The 15,946-nt window shown below is 35.4% G+C and overlaps 1 protein-coding gene across 1 annotated transcript; it reads right to left on the bottom strand.

The window, feature by feature from the left end:
* Positions 1-1,412: 1,412 nt before the first annotated feature.
* LOC127543694 (serpin B6-like) lies at positions 1,413-14,871 on the bottom strand. The gene is made up of 7 exons (XM_051969934.1): positions 14,747-14,871; positions 12,505-12,682; positions 11,767-11,904; positions 10,984-11,101; positions 7,516-7,658; positions 4,417-4,572; positions 1,413-1,945 (listed from the first exon to the last, which is right to left on the bottom strand). The coding sequence occupies exons 2-7, from the start codon at positions 12,670-12,672 to the stop codon at positions 1,541-1,543; spliced, it is 1,128 nt and encodes a 375-aa protein (XP_051825894.1). The 5' UTR covers positions 12,673-12,682; positions 14,747-14,871; the 3' UTR covers positions 1,413-1,540.
* Positions 14,872-15,946: the final 1,075 nt, after the last annotated feature.

Raw genomic sequence — 15,946 nt, 5'->3', positions numbered from 1 at the left:
AGGTCATTTGGGGTACAGGTGGATAGTCTTCATCTTTTAAAACTGTTCCTTGCTGGGAAGGGGTGTAGAGCCAAGTCTATTCCCATAGGATCCCACTTTGGAGGTGTGATGAACTCAAGAGGCCAGGACCTTGTCTAAGCAGCAAAAGCTGGTATTGATTTGATTCACCATTTGATCATCATTTGAAAGACCAGAGCTTAGAAGAAACAAATCTAATAGGCAGAGAGTTAGGGACAGTATCATTGGAAAGTGTTGGGCATTTGATAGAGAAAATGATGGTTGGAAGTTTCCAATTGAAAATATTTCCCTTGATAGGACCTTCAGAAATATTTACAGAAGGCTTATTTTACAGCCTTTAGTCTGTCCAAAGAGTTATTTTGCACTTATGGGAGCCCATAAGGTGGGGCAGAGAGAACGAGAGAGAGAGAGAAAGAGAGAGAGAGAGAGAGAGAGAGAGAAAGAGAGAGAGAGAGAGAGAGAGAACTTAAAAATAGGGCCTTCATCTTTGGGCTGTGTTTGGGCTAAAGGGTCAGAAAGTGTGAGCAAAAGCAATTTACCTGAAAATAATTTGATTAATTTTCTCTACCTTCAGGGCAGTAGATGGTGCAGGGGATAGAGCATTAATTTGATTGATTATAATTTATCCAAAAAAACTCATCTCTTGAAAATTGTTATTTGTGGGAAGTAAGAGAGTCACTTGGTCAGGTCTACTTTTTCAGGACAATATTTTGGCAATAGGATGTGAAATGAAATGGAGTAAGAAGAAACTTGACACAAAGAAGAGTATGTTATAATTATGTTTACAACAGGTGAAGAAGCCTGGACTAAGGTGGTAATTGTATGATTTGTTTACTTTGTGGGTGAAGCACAAAAATGTTTTATTCCCAGAGACCTCCCTTGTGACTTTATGAAACCTGTTCCCCAGATCTCCTACCATTCCATTTTAATTTCTATATCTTTCTCTTTAAAAAAAAGTGGGTATGTGTGGGGGGGCTGAGATGGGGGATCGCGCGCAAGCTGAGTGTCTGCCTTACTGACAAAGGAATAGAAAATAGCAATATTTAGTTTTTCTTTTGTAACCAATGGAAGAGAAAGATTGAGGATGTAGTGTCAGAGAGAAGATGGGGTCAGGAGACAAGAACTGTGCTTGGGGGGAAATAAATTAATAGATAATGTCTTCTGCAATTGGGCTGTGGGCAGAGGGAGGGAGATACAATTATGGGGACAGGCAAGGGACTCTATTAGAAGCCGGTGCTTTCATTAACAAAAACTAAGCATGAAATACACTAGGGAATGTTGATTTCAAGTCCTACCTTTGCTTTTCATGCCCTCAAATGAAGGTCCCAAGCACATACTTTACAAATTACACTTTCAGAAGATAAAAATTCACAAATGAAAAAGGCAATCCCAGGTAGAGAATTTCTCAGAAAGAATTTTATTTTTGCATTATAATGGCAATTATATTAGGCAAATCAGAATCTGGGTAAAACACAGATAAACAGAATGAGGGTAAAGACCCCATCAAGAATAAATTATCTCTTTATGGAGAGATCACTTTGCCAAAAAACAAAATGTTTTTGGAGCTATTATCTCGAATAAGAAAAAGGAAAGGACGATCAACCACAAATCGAGGATTGATTCTTGCACAACACAAAGTTACAACTGCTGCAGTGGCAGCAGCTGCTTCTGTGCCTTCTTCATTAACTTCCACATAAGCCTTGTGTAAAACCTTGGATAAGAATAGGTTCTTCCCAGCTGATATCCCAGAGAAGTCAGCCTTGGATACATCAAAGGCATCTGACATGCCCAATTTTTGAAGAATGCATTCGAGGTCTAAATTCTCTTCCAACTTAAATCTGGGAAGGAAGACATCCACCTCAGTTTTATTCATCCTCTCTGGTTTTAACCAGTCAGTTAATTTCTCAGAAGTAAGACTTTTTTCCAACTAGAAAAGAAAAAAAAAAAAAAAACTTGCATGTTGGAAGTTCCCATGGGTTTAACTTAATTAGATAAATATTAGTCTATGCTTCTATGGAGCTTTTATTCTTCTTGAAAATTAGGGAAGTGGTAAATGCAGAATGAAGCTAAACATAAATTCATTCTCTCTGTTTCTGTCTCTCTCTCTCTCTTTCACACACACACACACACACACACACACACACACACACACACACACACACACACCATTCTTCTAGAGATTGATACCTATCTTTTCTGTATTTTCCTTCAGAGAACCTTAGATTCAGAGCTGAAAGGGACCTTAGAGACCATCCAGAAGAATGCTCCATTTTACAGATTGAGAAAACAAAGGTTGATTCAGATCCTACAGGTTATAAGAGGCTGAGTCAGAATGCCAATGGAAGTGTTGGACTCTGATTCCAAATATACCTTTCTTTTTTTTTTTAAAAATTATGGCTTTTTATTTACAAGATATATGCATGGGTAATTTTTCAGCAATGACAATTGCAAAACCTTTTGTTCCAGTTTTTCCCCTCTTTCCCTCCAGCCCCTCCCACAGATGGCAGGTTGACCAATACATGTTAAATATGTTAAAGTATATGTTAAATACAATATATGTATACACATCCATACAGTTATTTTGCTGCACAAGATGAATTAGACTTTGAAATAATGTACAATTAACCTGTGAAGGAAATAAAAAATGCAAGCGGACAAAAACAGAGAGATTAGAAATGTTCTGTAGTGGTTCACACTCATTTCCCAGAGTTCTTAAACTGGGTGTAGCTGGTTCTACTCATTATTGAACAAATGTAACTGATTTGATTCATCTTATTGTTGAAGAGGGCCAAGTCCATCAGAATTGATCATCATATAGTATTGTTGTTGAAGTGTATAATGATCTCCTGGTCCTGGTCATTTCACTCAGCATCAGTTTATGTAAGTCTCTCAGGTTTCTCTGTATTCATCCTGCTGGTCATTTCTTACAGAACAATAATATTCCATAACATTTATATACTACAATTTAGCCAGCCATTCTCCAATTGATGGGCATCCATTCATTTTCCAGCTTCTAGCCACTACAAACAGGGCTGCCACAAACATTTTGGCACATACAGGTCCCTTTCCCATCTTTAAGATCTCTTTGGGATAGAAGCCCAGTAGAAACACTGCTGGATCAAAGGGTATGCACAGTTTGATAACTTTATGAGCATAGTTCCAAATCGCTCTCCAGAATGGCTGGATATATTCACAATTCCACCAATAATTTATCCTTCTCCCAGTTTTCCCACATCCCCTCCAACATTCAGCATTATCTTTTTCTGCCATCCTCGCCAATCTGACAGGTGTGTAGTGGTATTTCAGAGTTGTCTTAATTTACATTTCTCTAATTAATAATGACTTGGAGCATTTTTTCATATGAATAGAAATAGTTTCATTTTCTTCATCTGAAAATAGTCTATTCATATCTTTTGATCATTTATCAATTGAAGAATGGATTGCAAAAATAGCCTCTTTTTCCTCTGCCGTCCCCATCCTACTACCTACTCACTTAAATGATTCCACACCATCTTAATTTACCTTAGAAATTCCACTTCCTACTCCTCCTTTCATTATTCACGTCCAATCTTAAACTTCTCTAGCACTTTGTAGCCTTCAAAGCACTTTCACACATAATCTCATTTCATCTTCACACTTTCACAACCACCCACTCACTGAATTATTTCAGGCAGAGATTACCCCCATTTTACAGGTGAGGAAACTGGCTCTGAGATCTCCTAGGTAGGCAAAATACTGACTTTTCAGTTCCCAATTCTGCAATCAGGATGACTTAATGCTGGGCTTTACTTTTACTATGGATTTAAAAAACGGGATAGATTCTAGTCATGAGAAAAGCTCATCTTGACCAGACTGAGAATCAGTCATAAATCTCTCTGGGTTACTAACATAGGAGTTCTCCTCCAATGAAGCAATCAAAGAAAGGCAAGCTGCTCGGTGCTTGCTGTCACACTGATTTCCCATCATATCTCTAGCTTAACTGGTTCCATTCTACTGTGCTTGCCCACTATGCCCTAGAGGGATGTGGAAAAAAACAAAACAAAACAAAAAAACAAATACAAAAACTGCCTAAATTCCTCTTTTCCTGTAATAATTCCAGTCCCTGAAATATTAAAATAGGTTCTCTGGTTACCTCTAGCTTTAGATGGGTCCTGCTGCTATAATCTTCCACTGTTAGAAGCTATAGCTGAATACCATTCTTTTTCCTCAACTTCTCTACCATACTCTATTTGTGATACAACACATACAAAGAAATCGGTGTAACCTTCCGGTGATCTAGACATCAAGGACAAGAAGATTCACCTTAAAGGACTTAATAATTAAAACCAAAATTTAGATGTAATGCCTACACCTCTGAATCAATATATTTTTTTCCAATTGTTCAATTATTGCTCTCACCGTTTTTAGATCTGTGTTCTCATCTGGAAGCAAAATGACCATGTCCATTTGTCCTCCAACATAGGGTAGAATCAGGACCTTAGTAAACACTTCTCTTAAGTATGTCATGGGAAATGTAGATTCCTGAAACATCATTTGTACTGGTTTCTGCTTGTCCTAAAAAGAAATAAATGCACATGAAAGTGAATCCCGGGGCAATTGAAGGGGGTACATAAAATCAATACAACAGTCTAAAGAAAATGACATATTTGCATGTCCCTATCTCATGTCTTTAGATTATAAATCCTCTGAAGGTATAAATTGTCCACAGAGTGATACCTTAATGTCTGGGGCTTGTTTCCTTAAGAGGAAATGGGCTAAATTCATCTATTGAAAAAATAGAACTTTTGTTCATTCCTGTGACATACTGCTGCTCTTGGCAGGCATATATGAATAAAAATATCTTTAAGACTAGAGTCCCTAGGGCAGCTAGGTGGTGCAGTGGATAGAAAACCAGCCCTGAAGTCAGGAGGACCTGAGTTCAAATCTAGACTCAGACACTTCATATTGCCTAGTTGTATGACCCTGGAAAAGTCACTTAACCCCAGTTTCCTCAGGACAAAAAAAAAAAAAAAAAGACTAGAATGCCTAAGTTTCCTTTTTCTTTCTTTGGGATTTCTCCTAATTAAAGCAATTAGTGCTCCCCTGTTCTCTTCTTCCCCTTCATCCTATAAGAATAAGGAAGGTTCAAAATTGAGCTGTCAACAACTGAATATTTAGTTAATCCTCAGTGTGAATAAGTTTCACTTAAATTAAATCAAAAATTTATTTCTGATCTTATGGTGATATGAAACTAATTAAAACTATATAGAAATATATCTATCTATCTATCTACCTCTTTATATATGAAACTAGTTAAAGGAATTCCATGTGTCACCAAGAAATGGGTGAACTATAATTTAAAAAAATATAAAACAAGCTCTGGAATCTTTTATCCCACTGAAAAAACACTATTTCTACACATGAGACTTACCTACACTCCTTTTTAAGTACTCCTTTTTAAGGTAATAACTATTAGAGGAAGAAGAGAAAAGGAACTAGTTCTTATCTTTCCTCACAACCTCTTCTATGTTCTGTAGGTTTCTAGGACATTTTACATTATTCCAATTAGTGGGGGGAATTGTTTTTTGTTATGTTTTGTATTGTAGAATATTTTTTCTAATAATGTTTTATGTTTTGCAATTACACATAAGACAATTTTAAATATTCTTTTTAAAATACTACTTTGAATTCCAAAATTTCTCCCTCTGTCTCTTTCCTCCCTTATCCCTAAGACAGTAAAGCATTTGATATAGAACCTGTGGAAATATGCCTGAGACTAACATGTCTTTTTTTCTGGGAGTTAATCTATATCCAGTGCATCTCTATGATAATGTAATTTTTTTAAAAAATAGACATTAATCTTAGGGGTATTTCCACATGTCTAAATAAGGTTTAATGGTATTGTGGACCATATTTCAGCATCAACTAATGTCTAAAAACTCTTTTTGTCATTACCAATGAAGTTTCTGAAATAAGAGTACGTTGATAGAGAACTTTGTTTTCTTTGGAATATGAGGTATTTAACAGCTGCTTGCCAGTTAACAGAAAAGCATTCAGATCAATAATGCCTTCTCTAGGTTTATTGTAAATGTGTTTATGCATGCATGTGTGTGTGTGTGCACATGTGCGTGCAAACAAATACATACATATATGTAGAGAGAGATACAGATAGATATATAGGCAGACACATATTCATATACATCAACCTCCTACAAAGTCTACCCTATTACATATTTTATTACTTGATGATATTAATTCACATTAATCTCTCTCCCCTAAGACCTTTTGCACTTACAGTCTCTCCTATAAAATGAAAGGTTAAATTCTTTTCTAATCTCTGAGCTCAATGATGTAATTCTTTATTATGTCTGAATATATAGAGGAAAAAAAATCCTTTCCAGAGATAGCTCTAGAAGGGGATAAAGAGGATGCAGAGAGGAAATATAGTTAAGGGAAAAAAAGGAAAGAATTAATTTCAGAGTCAGGTAGAAAAGAAAGTAGATTTCTCAGGCCACTGATTAACTATGTTAAGCTTAGATCAAAAGATTGCTTTTTAAGGAAGTATCAAAAGACTCTTGAGGAAAGAGTAACTTGGAAATCAGAGACCACACAGAGATAGCTTCGATGAGGAAAATAACTACTCTCTCCAAAGAAGATCCAAGAGAATATTTACTTCTCTTAGGTTTGCCTTGCTAATAAATAATTTCCCACAATGTATCCTCAGTGACCAAGGTAAAAATTATTGCCAAACTGAAAAACAGAAGAGAGCATGTTCTCTGCTTTCATGATTTACCATGACAACTTTATAAGAAAGTAAACACACAGAAACAGCAAGGAAACTGTCTTCCAGATTGTAAGGTCTTGAGGTAAGGAAAATAAGTGGCATAACAAGTGAAATGAAGAAAAACTGAATTGTGGGATTGAATTCTTTTTTTTGACCTTGATAGAAGAAATCATATTTTCAGAGAACTTGCAGTTCTAATAAACTATAGCACCACAAATGACTTTGCCTTAAAACAACCACAGACTTGAAAAAAATAAAAACAAGTATTCAGTTATTAGCACTGTATAAACAAGCTATGTCTTTTTTTCATTTTTAATAATTTATTTATTTTAAATACACATTGCTTTATGAATCATGTTGGGAGAGAAAAATCAGAGCAAAAGGGAAAAACCATGGGAGAGATTTAAAAAAAAAAAAGTGAACATAGTATATATTGTATTACATTCAGTCTCCATAGTTCTTTTTCTGGACACAGATGGCATTTTCTGTACAAAGTCTATCAGGATTGTTTTGGAAAGTTTGATTCCTTTATTATATCAGAAAATAGAAGGGAAAGTCCTTCCAAGGGAGAAAGAAAAAGATAGAGAGATGAAGAAGAGTTAAGTAAAGAAAAAGAAGAGTTTAAGTGTGTTGTTAGTCTTTCATCTATATCTTAAGAAAAAAAGGGAACATGTTTCTTTCCCATTATCCCAGTTGCCCGTTGAATTCTAGGACACTGCAAAATTGCCACTTACCTTGCTGATTTTGAACATTTGTTCTTTTGTTGCACGTTTGTTAAATTGATTTTGCCATTTTCCTTTGAAATAGATAGCATTCACAAGTACCAGAGAGGTCAGTTGATCAATAGAACCATTAGTTAGTAGTTCTACAATCTTACCTGAATTAAAACATTAGAGATTAAAGTTAGTGGAGATGTAGCTATAATCACAACTAAAACAAATGAGATAATACACATACAGCATTTTCTAAACTTTAAACAAATCTAGTTGGCCTCCTCCTTGTGCTCTTCCTCCTCCTCTTTATCATAACATTGATTATATGATCGATCAATAAATACACTAAGCAGAGTTTCAATTGTAACAATTTACTCAAGTACAATCATTCACCTTTACATAGCACTGCTAATAGTTATATAGTCCACAATGATCTGTCCATTATATGTTATCAAGGAAAAATATATACCAAAATCTTTTCCAGTGTAATAACAAAAATATCTCTGAATACCATGGTTAGTTTGTAAGAAAAAATCATTTTCAAATATATATCATCCCTCCTTTCACTGTGTTAAAGAAAAATTCTCTTTACAACTCCAAAATGTGTTAACATCTAGCATATCATGAGACTCATAAAAATCCCATGAGGTTTTTGATGTTAGGATAAGCCCCCATGCATAAATAAAGAAAATGAATCTTAGAAAACTGAGGAGACTCCAATTTCACATAACTAATAAGTGGCATATCTTGGATTCTGGTTTTCTGACTCCAGCCCTTGTCTTTTTTTGTTGTTGTAGCTGTTTTTTCTATACATATGTTTTTTATATTTATTTCATTAAATTTCCATATTTATTTCATATTTATTCATATTCTGATTTATTGCATATTTAATTAAAGTTCTATGTTTACTCCACTAAATATTTCATGATTACATGCAAATATATATTTATATTCATTTTTTTTTATTTTGAATTCCATTGAGTAAGAAAAAATCTCCAGGGTTGGATGGAGTCACAAGTGAATTCTATCAATTATATTTAATGAGCCATTAATTCCAATATTATATGAACTATTTGAAAAAATAGGCAAAGAAGGATTCCTGCCAAATTCTTTTTATGGCACAAATATGGTACTCATACCTGAACCTGGAAACACTAAAACAGAGAAAGCAAATTATGGACCACTTTTCCTAGAAAATGTGCATGTTTAAATAAAATATTACCAAAGAGATCATAATAAGTTATCACCAGAATAATATACTCTGACCAAGTGGGATTTATACCAGAAATACAGGGCTGGTTCAATATCACGAAAACTATTGGCATAATTGATCATATTAATAACAGAACAAACAGAATCCATATGATTATTTCAATCAATGTAGAAATAGCTTTTGAAAAAATTACAGTATCCATTCTATTAAAAACACTAGGGAACAAAGGAACAAATTCAGTTTTGCTTAAAATGATAAGCAACATGTATTTAAAACCAAGTAGTAGATGTAATGGGGAAAAACTAGAAGCCCAATTATATCAGGGGTTTTGAAAAAAGGATGCCGATTATTACCACAATTTTTCAATACTGAACTAGAAATGTCAGTATGAGTAGTAAGAGAAGAAAAAGAAATAGAAATAAGTGGAATAGGAAATACGGGAATAACTATAACTCTTTGCAGATGTTAAGAAGATATCCTTAGAAAATTCTAGATAATCACCTAAAAAGTACTTGAAAAAATTAATAATTTTAGTAAAGTTGCAGGACATAAAACAAACCTACATAAGTAACCGCCTTTTTAATGTTACCAATAGAACCCAACAGCAAGAGATAGATAAATTCTGCTTAAAATAACTACAAAATATAAAATCTTTGGGAGTCTTCATGCCAAGATAAACCCAAGAAATATAGGAACACAATTATAAAATACTTTTTACATAAGTAAAGTCACATCCAAACAATTGGAAAAATATAAATTGCTCATGCTTAGAGTGAGCTAATATAATAACACTGACTATTCTACCTAATTTAGTCTACTTATAGAATGCCATACCAATCAAACTGCCAAAAATTAGCTTATAACACTAGAAAAAACAATAACAAAATTCATCTGAACAAAGAAAAAGTCAAGAATATCAAGTATATTAATGAAAAAAATTGCAGAGGATGGTGAACTAGCAGTATTATTCCTAAAGCTGTATTAAAAAGCAGCAGTGATCAAAATCATTTGGTAGTGGCTAAGAAATAGAGTGGTGGATCAATGGAGAAAGTTAGGGACCCAAGACACAATAATTGATGACTAGACTAATCTATTGTTTGATAAATTCAAAGGCTCTAGTTTCTGGGATCAGAACTCATTATTTGAAAAATTGCTGGGAACACTGGGAAATAGTATGGCAGAAACTAGGTATAAACCACCATCTTGCAACTTATACCAAGAAAAAGTCAAAATGGGTACAAAATTTCCACATAAAAAGTGATATACTGAAAGCAAATTAAGAGAGCAAGAGATAGTTTAGCTGTCACATTTATGGAGAAGGTAAGAATTTCTGATCCAACAAGAAATAGAGAACATTACAAAATTCAAATAGATGATTTTGATTGCATTAAAGGAAAGTTTTTGCACAAACAAAACCAATGCAGCCAAGATTAGAGATGAAGCAGAAAGCTGGGAAACAATTTTTGCAACCACTATTTTAGAGTAAGGTCTCATTTCTTAAATATATAGGGAACAGATCAATTTATAAGAATGCAAGTCATTCCTAACTAACTGATAAGTGCTGAAAGGATATGAAAATTTATTTTTTAAAATTGTTTAGAGGAATATGTTTCAAATGAAAAATTGAGGGTTTTCTCTATTCCGACATCTTGGCTTCACCTCCCAGAAATTCCTAAACCCCCTTAGTCCTATACCATATATTGAAATAAATACTTGGCAATCACAAAAATAATTCTGTGAAATTCTACAAAGTACATGGCCTTGAACTAGTAACCAATTTATAATGTGTTTACTAAGAAATTGAGTCAATTTAAATATAGTCATCAGAATGAAATGTGTACAGCATGAATACATGTAAATGCACATATTTAAAAGGCACAGAAAGACAGGGTAACAGGGTTTTACATGGCTTGAATAAGAATATGGTAACATTGTTTGAGGTGGATGGAAAACTTTAGGAAGTAACATAAAATGAGAATCTGTCTTAGATTCCTAACAGTAGAATGGCTATTTTAGCCATTCAAAAAAATGAAGAAATGCATTGTGATTGGAAATGATTCATCCTAGCAGCTGATTACAACATTCAGAAATATTCTTGATACTGAGGACATTGAAATTCAGGGGAAAGAAAAATAAAATCAAATAACATTTAATGGACAGATTTTTGTCTACTTTTTAATGCTTAGAAATGACTCCTTTATATATTTTGGAAAATAGTTATCAAAACCACAAAATGCCATCTCTAAAATAACTAAAAAAAATCCCGTGATTTTTACCTTCAGTCTTTTCTTTTACCCACTTATTTATATGTTTTCTTGCTTCCTCTGATGCATTAGCAAAGTCAAGTTCTTCCATTTTTGAAATGTAGAATTTTTCACAGGATTCCTTAAAAGACTAAACAGTAGAATAAACAATAAAATCAAGTGTCACAAGTCCAAAATTAAATTTCATCAATGCACTGCATTGCAATGTACCATAAATTGATTCCAAATCTTTGTGTTTGACTTGGATGAACTTTTATGTCTTAAACTAAATGAATCTAATGACTTAGGTATTAGAAATGAAAGCTTATTAAATACTTTCACATTTTATTAGCACAAATAGGTCACTTAACAAGCAAAGATTATGGTCGGGAATCCAAAGGAAGACTAATGATGTGGCAATGTTCTCCAATAAATCAACAAATTGCTATTTAAAAACAAACTCAGAAAAAAATGTTTAATCCAGACATTCATTGTCTATAGGTTCAAAGGAATTGAAAGTCTTTAGAAAACATCAGTCCACGCCTTCCAAAACTGAGACCCAGAGAGAAGATCTGTCCAGATAACAAGTAGCAGAGGTGAGATTTGAATTCTAGTAAATGATTTGTCCACTGAACCTTACTATTAATTCTTTGAAATTATGGATAATAATACTATGTTCCCAGGGCTGACTTTTTCAAATACTTCCAAATGAATCTTTAATAGCATTATAGATGAGGTACTCTTGTCATTCTTTAATTTGAAAATGTCACTGATTTCCATAAGTTGATATAGGGAGAAATAATAGACAAGACTTACTGACATAAAATCATGAGTCTTTTCTCCAAAAATTCTGTTGGCAATTCTTAGCAGGCACTGATCACCAGATTTATTAGCTTCTTTAAGAAAAAATTGGAAACTTTGATGGACATCTGTACCTTTTTTAAAAGAAAGAACCTATATAGAAAAACAAAAATACAACTTCAGTACTATTTTCCTTTCTTTTAAAACAAAACAAAACAAAACAAACAAACAACAACAACAACAAAAAACCCTCAAAGGCAAATCAACTGAAAGATCCACAGAGACTGAAAGTACTTAAAAATAAAAGTTGAGACATCACCCAATTCTATAAGTCCATTAGCCCCTTAGGCATTTAAGAAGAAATACAACTCTTTTTTGTTCAGCTTTTAAAACCCTTTACCATCTGGGTCTAACCTACCTTTACAGATTTATTAGACATTACTGAACTTCATATTTTGATCTTCCTCACTTCCTCATGTACCTCCCCAAATAGTGACCTTATAGTTATTCCTCCAAGCATGGTAAAAAGGTAAGATTATTCTGCATTAGTAACCTTAAGCACATTTCTACCCTGAATGCCTACTGTCTATACCACAGAGACTAGACAGATCATCCACATGTTGTATTTCTTTTCCTTTACTTTCTATGGCTACATTATTGAAAAAGTTCAGCTCCTTTGAGATATGGCTTTGGAGAAGTACAAAAAGTTTCATATAATTTGGTCTAGTTGTGTTTTCTCTTAGTCCCAAGTACCTGTTGTATCTGTGCAGCAGTATTTCCCTTGGCCCCCTCTAAGACCATACTCAGGGCACAATAGAGACTCAAGGGAGAATAAAACACATTCTGTGAGCTGTCTTTTTCAGTAATTTCTTTAAAAACATTCAAAGTAAAAGTGTTGATTGCTTCTGAGAGTGCAGCCATTATGTAACTCCTAGAATGAGAAGACAAAGAAACATATTACGGAAAAAGAGGCATTTCTGTGTGTATGCATCTAATGCATCTACTACTTTTTGACTCTACATCAACTTCAATGATGCATCTTTAATAACAATAGTAAAGTGCATTTACATAGTGGTTTAATGTTTACAAAGCACTTGATATATCAATTCATTTTACTTTCAAAGCAACCCAGGAAAGGAGATGCTATTATTTTACTCATTTAAAAAATAAGGAAACTGAGGTAAACAGAGGTGAACTAAATTGCTCTTAGTCATACAGCTTAATAAGGATCTAAGATTTGAATGGAGGTTTTCCTGACTCTAAAACCAGTATTATATTCACTGTCCTAATTAGTTGCCTTGCTGAATGAACAAAATAAAAATATAAATAGGACACCGGAAAAAAGCCAATAAATTCATTTTTGCTGATTATTATTATCATTATGACTCATACCTAGAATACACTTTGAAATTTGAATTGAATACAAGAGACTTTGTATCAATTTCTTGCTTCCAAAGTGGAAATATAATTAATAGTATTTCTTTCTGATCTCCTAAACAAGCCCTGCCCAGGATGTGCCAGTAACTAGCTTTGTTATTTTGACTAGATTATTCTGTCCCTCTGGGCTCTTCATCTGGAATCCCTCTGTGGTTACTGACAATTTTTAAATTGTATGAATGTTTCCAAATGAAACCCATCCTTCTCTCCCCCATGCAGAGATGGTGTAATGAGACTTCTGCCCATTTCTTTACTCTTTCTGCACATTTCCAGGGTAAGTACCACTGGAAGCTAATAGCTGGGAAAAACTTGCTTCTGCTCCCATCAAGGCCCTCGGATGTCCCCTTCCTTTTCCTCCTCCCATCTCAGTACAGATGGGGAGAACGAAGTGCTGAGTATGGATCATCTAGATCTTTGCTAGCTCAGCAAGATTGAGAAAGTCTGAACTTTATAGCCTAAGTTGCACCCAGAGGCAGGCAGGGAGGAACACTGATTATTTAGACATTTTTATCGTAATTGGGTGGTTTTAAGTGCATCATTGTGACACCCCAGGTTGAAGTCTCGGGAGACTTTTTAGTTGAATTATTTGCATTGACAAAATCATCATAAATCTACCATTACCGTATCTAATCAGCCTGTCAAATTACGATGTCAAAGTTCCAGATTATATTTTTCCTATAAAAGACCTTAACTGTACTTCACTAACTTGCTAACTCCCTTCTAGGGTTATTCCACCAGCAGCCGTAAGTCCAATTTAAGGAGTCTTCCCCTTAATGGCGTCTTCTTCCTTATTATTACAAGGAAACTTTTCCCTCTCTTTTAAGCGCTAAAACTCCTTATGGTCATATTCTTCTCTTAACAGTTAAATAAATAATATCCTTGCTCTTGATTCTATGCCTACAAATTCTTTTAAGACACACCCCATAACCTGAATATACTTTGGGGGTCCAACAGCCCTGAATCTCAAGGTTAGCAGGGTTGATACTGCAGTTCAGTTTCGCAGTTTCGCTATGCTCGGGGGTTAGACCATTAGATCTAGAGACCTCAGCGGAGCTCCAGCTTCAGAGAATATCAAGAGCATCTACGCCAGCCGCTTTCCAACAACCCTATGCATAACCCAGAAGACACAGACAAGGAAGCCCAGAGGTGCTCCAGAGTGCCGGGAGAAGCCGGCAAGTGGAAAAAAGAACTCTCCTCATTCCCAAGCGAGCGCTCAGAACCTACTTGCCTCTGCCAGGCTTCCATGCTGGGTTCGAGCTACAAGTACTCACTGTCAGAAGCTACAAGCTGCCTCTCGCGCTCTGGCTCAAGGACTTTCGAGTTTCAAAACCCAGACACAAGATCAAAGTCAGGGAGCGAGGCTCCACAAATCCGGAGGTGGACAGCCCTGATCTCAGGGCCAAGCAGGAGAGAGGCCTTGGTAGACCAAGGACCCCCTTCGTCCTCTGAACACCGCCTCTAACAAAGTGGGGCCATCCTGCTCCAACGCTCGGGCTTTCCCAGTACTCAGCCATAAATCAGAGCAGATCCGTGAGTAGCTTAGTCTTCCACTTCCTACCTGTGTGGGCTGTACAGCGGACTTTAAGAGCAGCAGCCAAAGCTTCTTTCCACACCCTCTGGTTTACAAACCCGGAGAGAAGTCCTGCTTTTAAGCCCAGATGTTTACCCTCTAGGGGATGATTCCGAGAAGGCTGAGACACACCTCCTAGATTTGGGGATAAACCCTTTTGATCTGGGGGAGGAGTCGGGCAGAAACTAATTTACTCCTACTCTTTAAACTATTTCCTGGCTTGGGGCATACTGGAAATCTGGTGCCCAGGGAACTTAAGTGGCCTTAAGATCCGTTGGAGCCCGGCCGCCTCATTTCTGAAGCCTCGAATTCCAGAGTGGCTATGATCCATATTGCCTGTGTGACGCTAGGAAAATCATTTCGTTTCTCAAGTGTCTTAGGCAACTCTCTTAGACTGTAAATTTCAGAGAAGATTCCAGTCCCATTGAAATAGGAAATTTTCTACACCGCTAAACTAAGAGGTCCGGTCCCCATCCCTGTCCTCAGTCAGTCCATGCACTTCTAAACCTTCTCCTGGTAACATGGGATTTAGAAAGAATAATTCTCCAGGGAAGGAAGGAAGAAAGGAAAGAACAAATAGAGGTCGTGAGGGGAAAACGGACTGAAAACCATGCTAAACAATTTGCCTAAAACCTCTTCTTTTCCTGTAGTCTAAGTGGTCCACGGGAAAAAAAGTGAAAAGAGTGAAAGCTTAAAGTTTTCAAAGATGATATAGTCTATTTGGAGAGAGAGAGAGAGAAAGAAAGAGAGAGAGAGAGAGAGAGAGAGAGAGAGAGAGAGAGAGAGAGAGAGAGGAGAAGAAGAAGAAGAAGAAGAAGAAGAAGAAGAAGAAGAAGAAGAAGAAGAAGAAGAAGATAGAAGAAGAAGAAGAAGAAGAAGAAGATAGAAGAAGAAGAAGAAGAAGAAGAAGATAGAAGAAGAAGAAGATAGAAGAAGAAGAAGATAGAAGAAGAAGAAGATAGAAGAAGAAGAAGATAGAAGAAGATAGAAGAAGAAGAAGAAGATAGAAGAAGAAGAAGATAGAAGAAGAAGAAGAAGAAGAAGAGAAGAAGAAGAAGAAGAGAGAAGAAGAAGAAGAAGAAGAGAGAAGAAGAAGAAGAAGAAGAAGAAGAAGAAGAAGAAGAAGAAGAAGAGGAGGAGGAGGAGGAGGAGGAGGAGGAGGAGGAGGAAAAATATATGTGTATACAT

The sequence above is a fragment of the Antechinus flavipes genome, chromosome 1 (assembly GCF_016432865.1).
Source record: "Antechinus flavipes isolate AdamAnt ecotype Samford, QLD, Australia chromosome 1, AdamAnt_v2, whole genome shotgun sequence".
NCBI lineage: Eukaryota > Metazoa > Chordata > Mammalia > Dasyuromorphia > Dasyuridae > Antechinus > Antechinus flavipes.
The sequence above is the reverse complement of the archived record's forward strand: the minus strand, read 5'-3'. Positions and strand labels throughout refer to the sequence as shown.

Coding starts and splice junctions, on each gene's coding strand:
- LOC127543694 (XM_051969934.1), bottom strand. CDS start 12,672: ATGGCTGCACTCTCAGAAGCAATCAACACTTTTACTTTGAATGTTTTT. Junction 11,905..12,504: donor CTGCTGCACAGATACAACAG/GTACTTGGGACT, acceptor TTTTCTATATAG/GTTCTTTCTTTTAAAAAAGG. Junction 4,573..7,515: donor AAATGTTCAAAATCAGCAAG/GTAAGTGGCAAT, acceptor ATTTCTTTTTAG/GACAAGCAGAAACCAGTACA.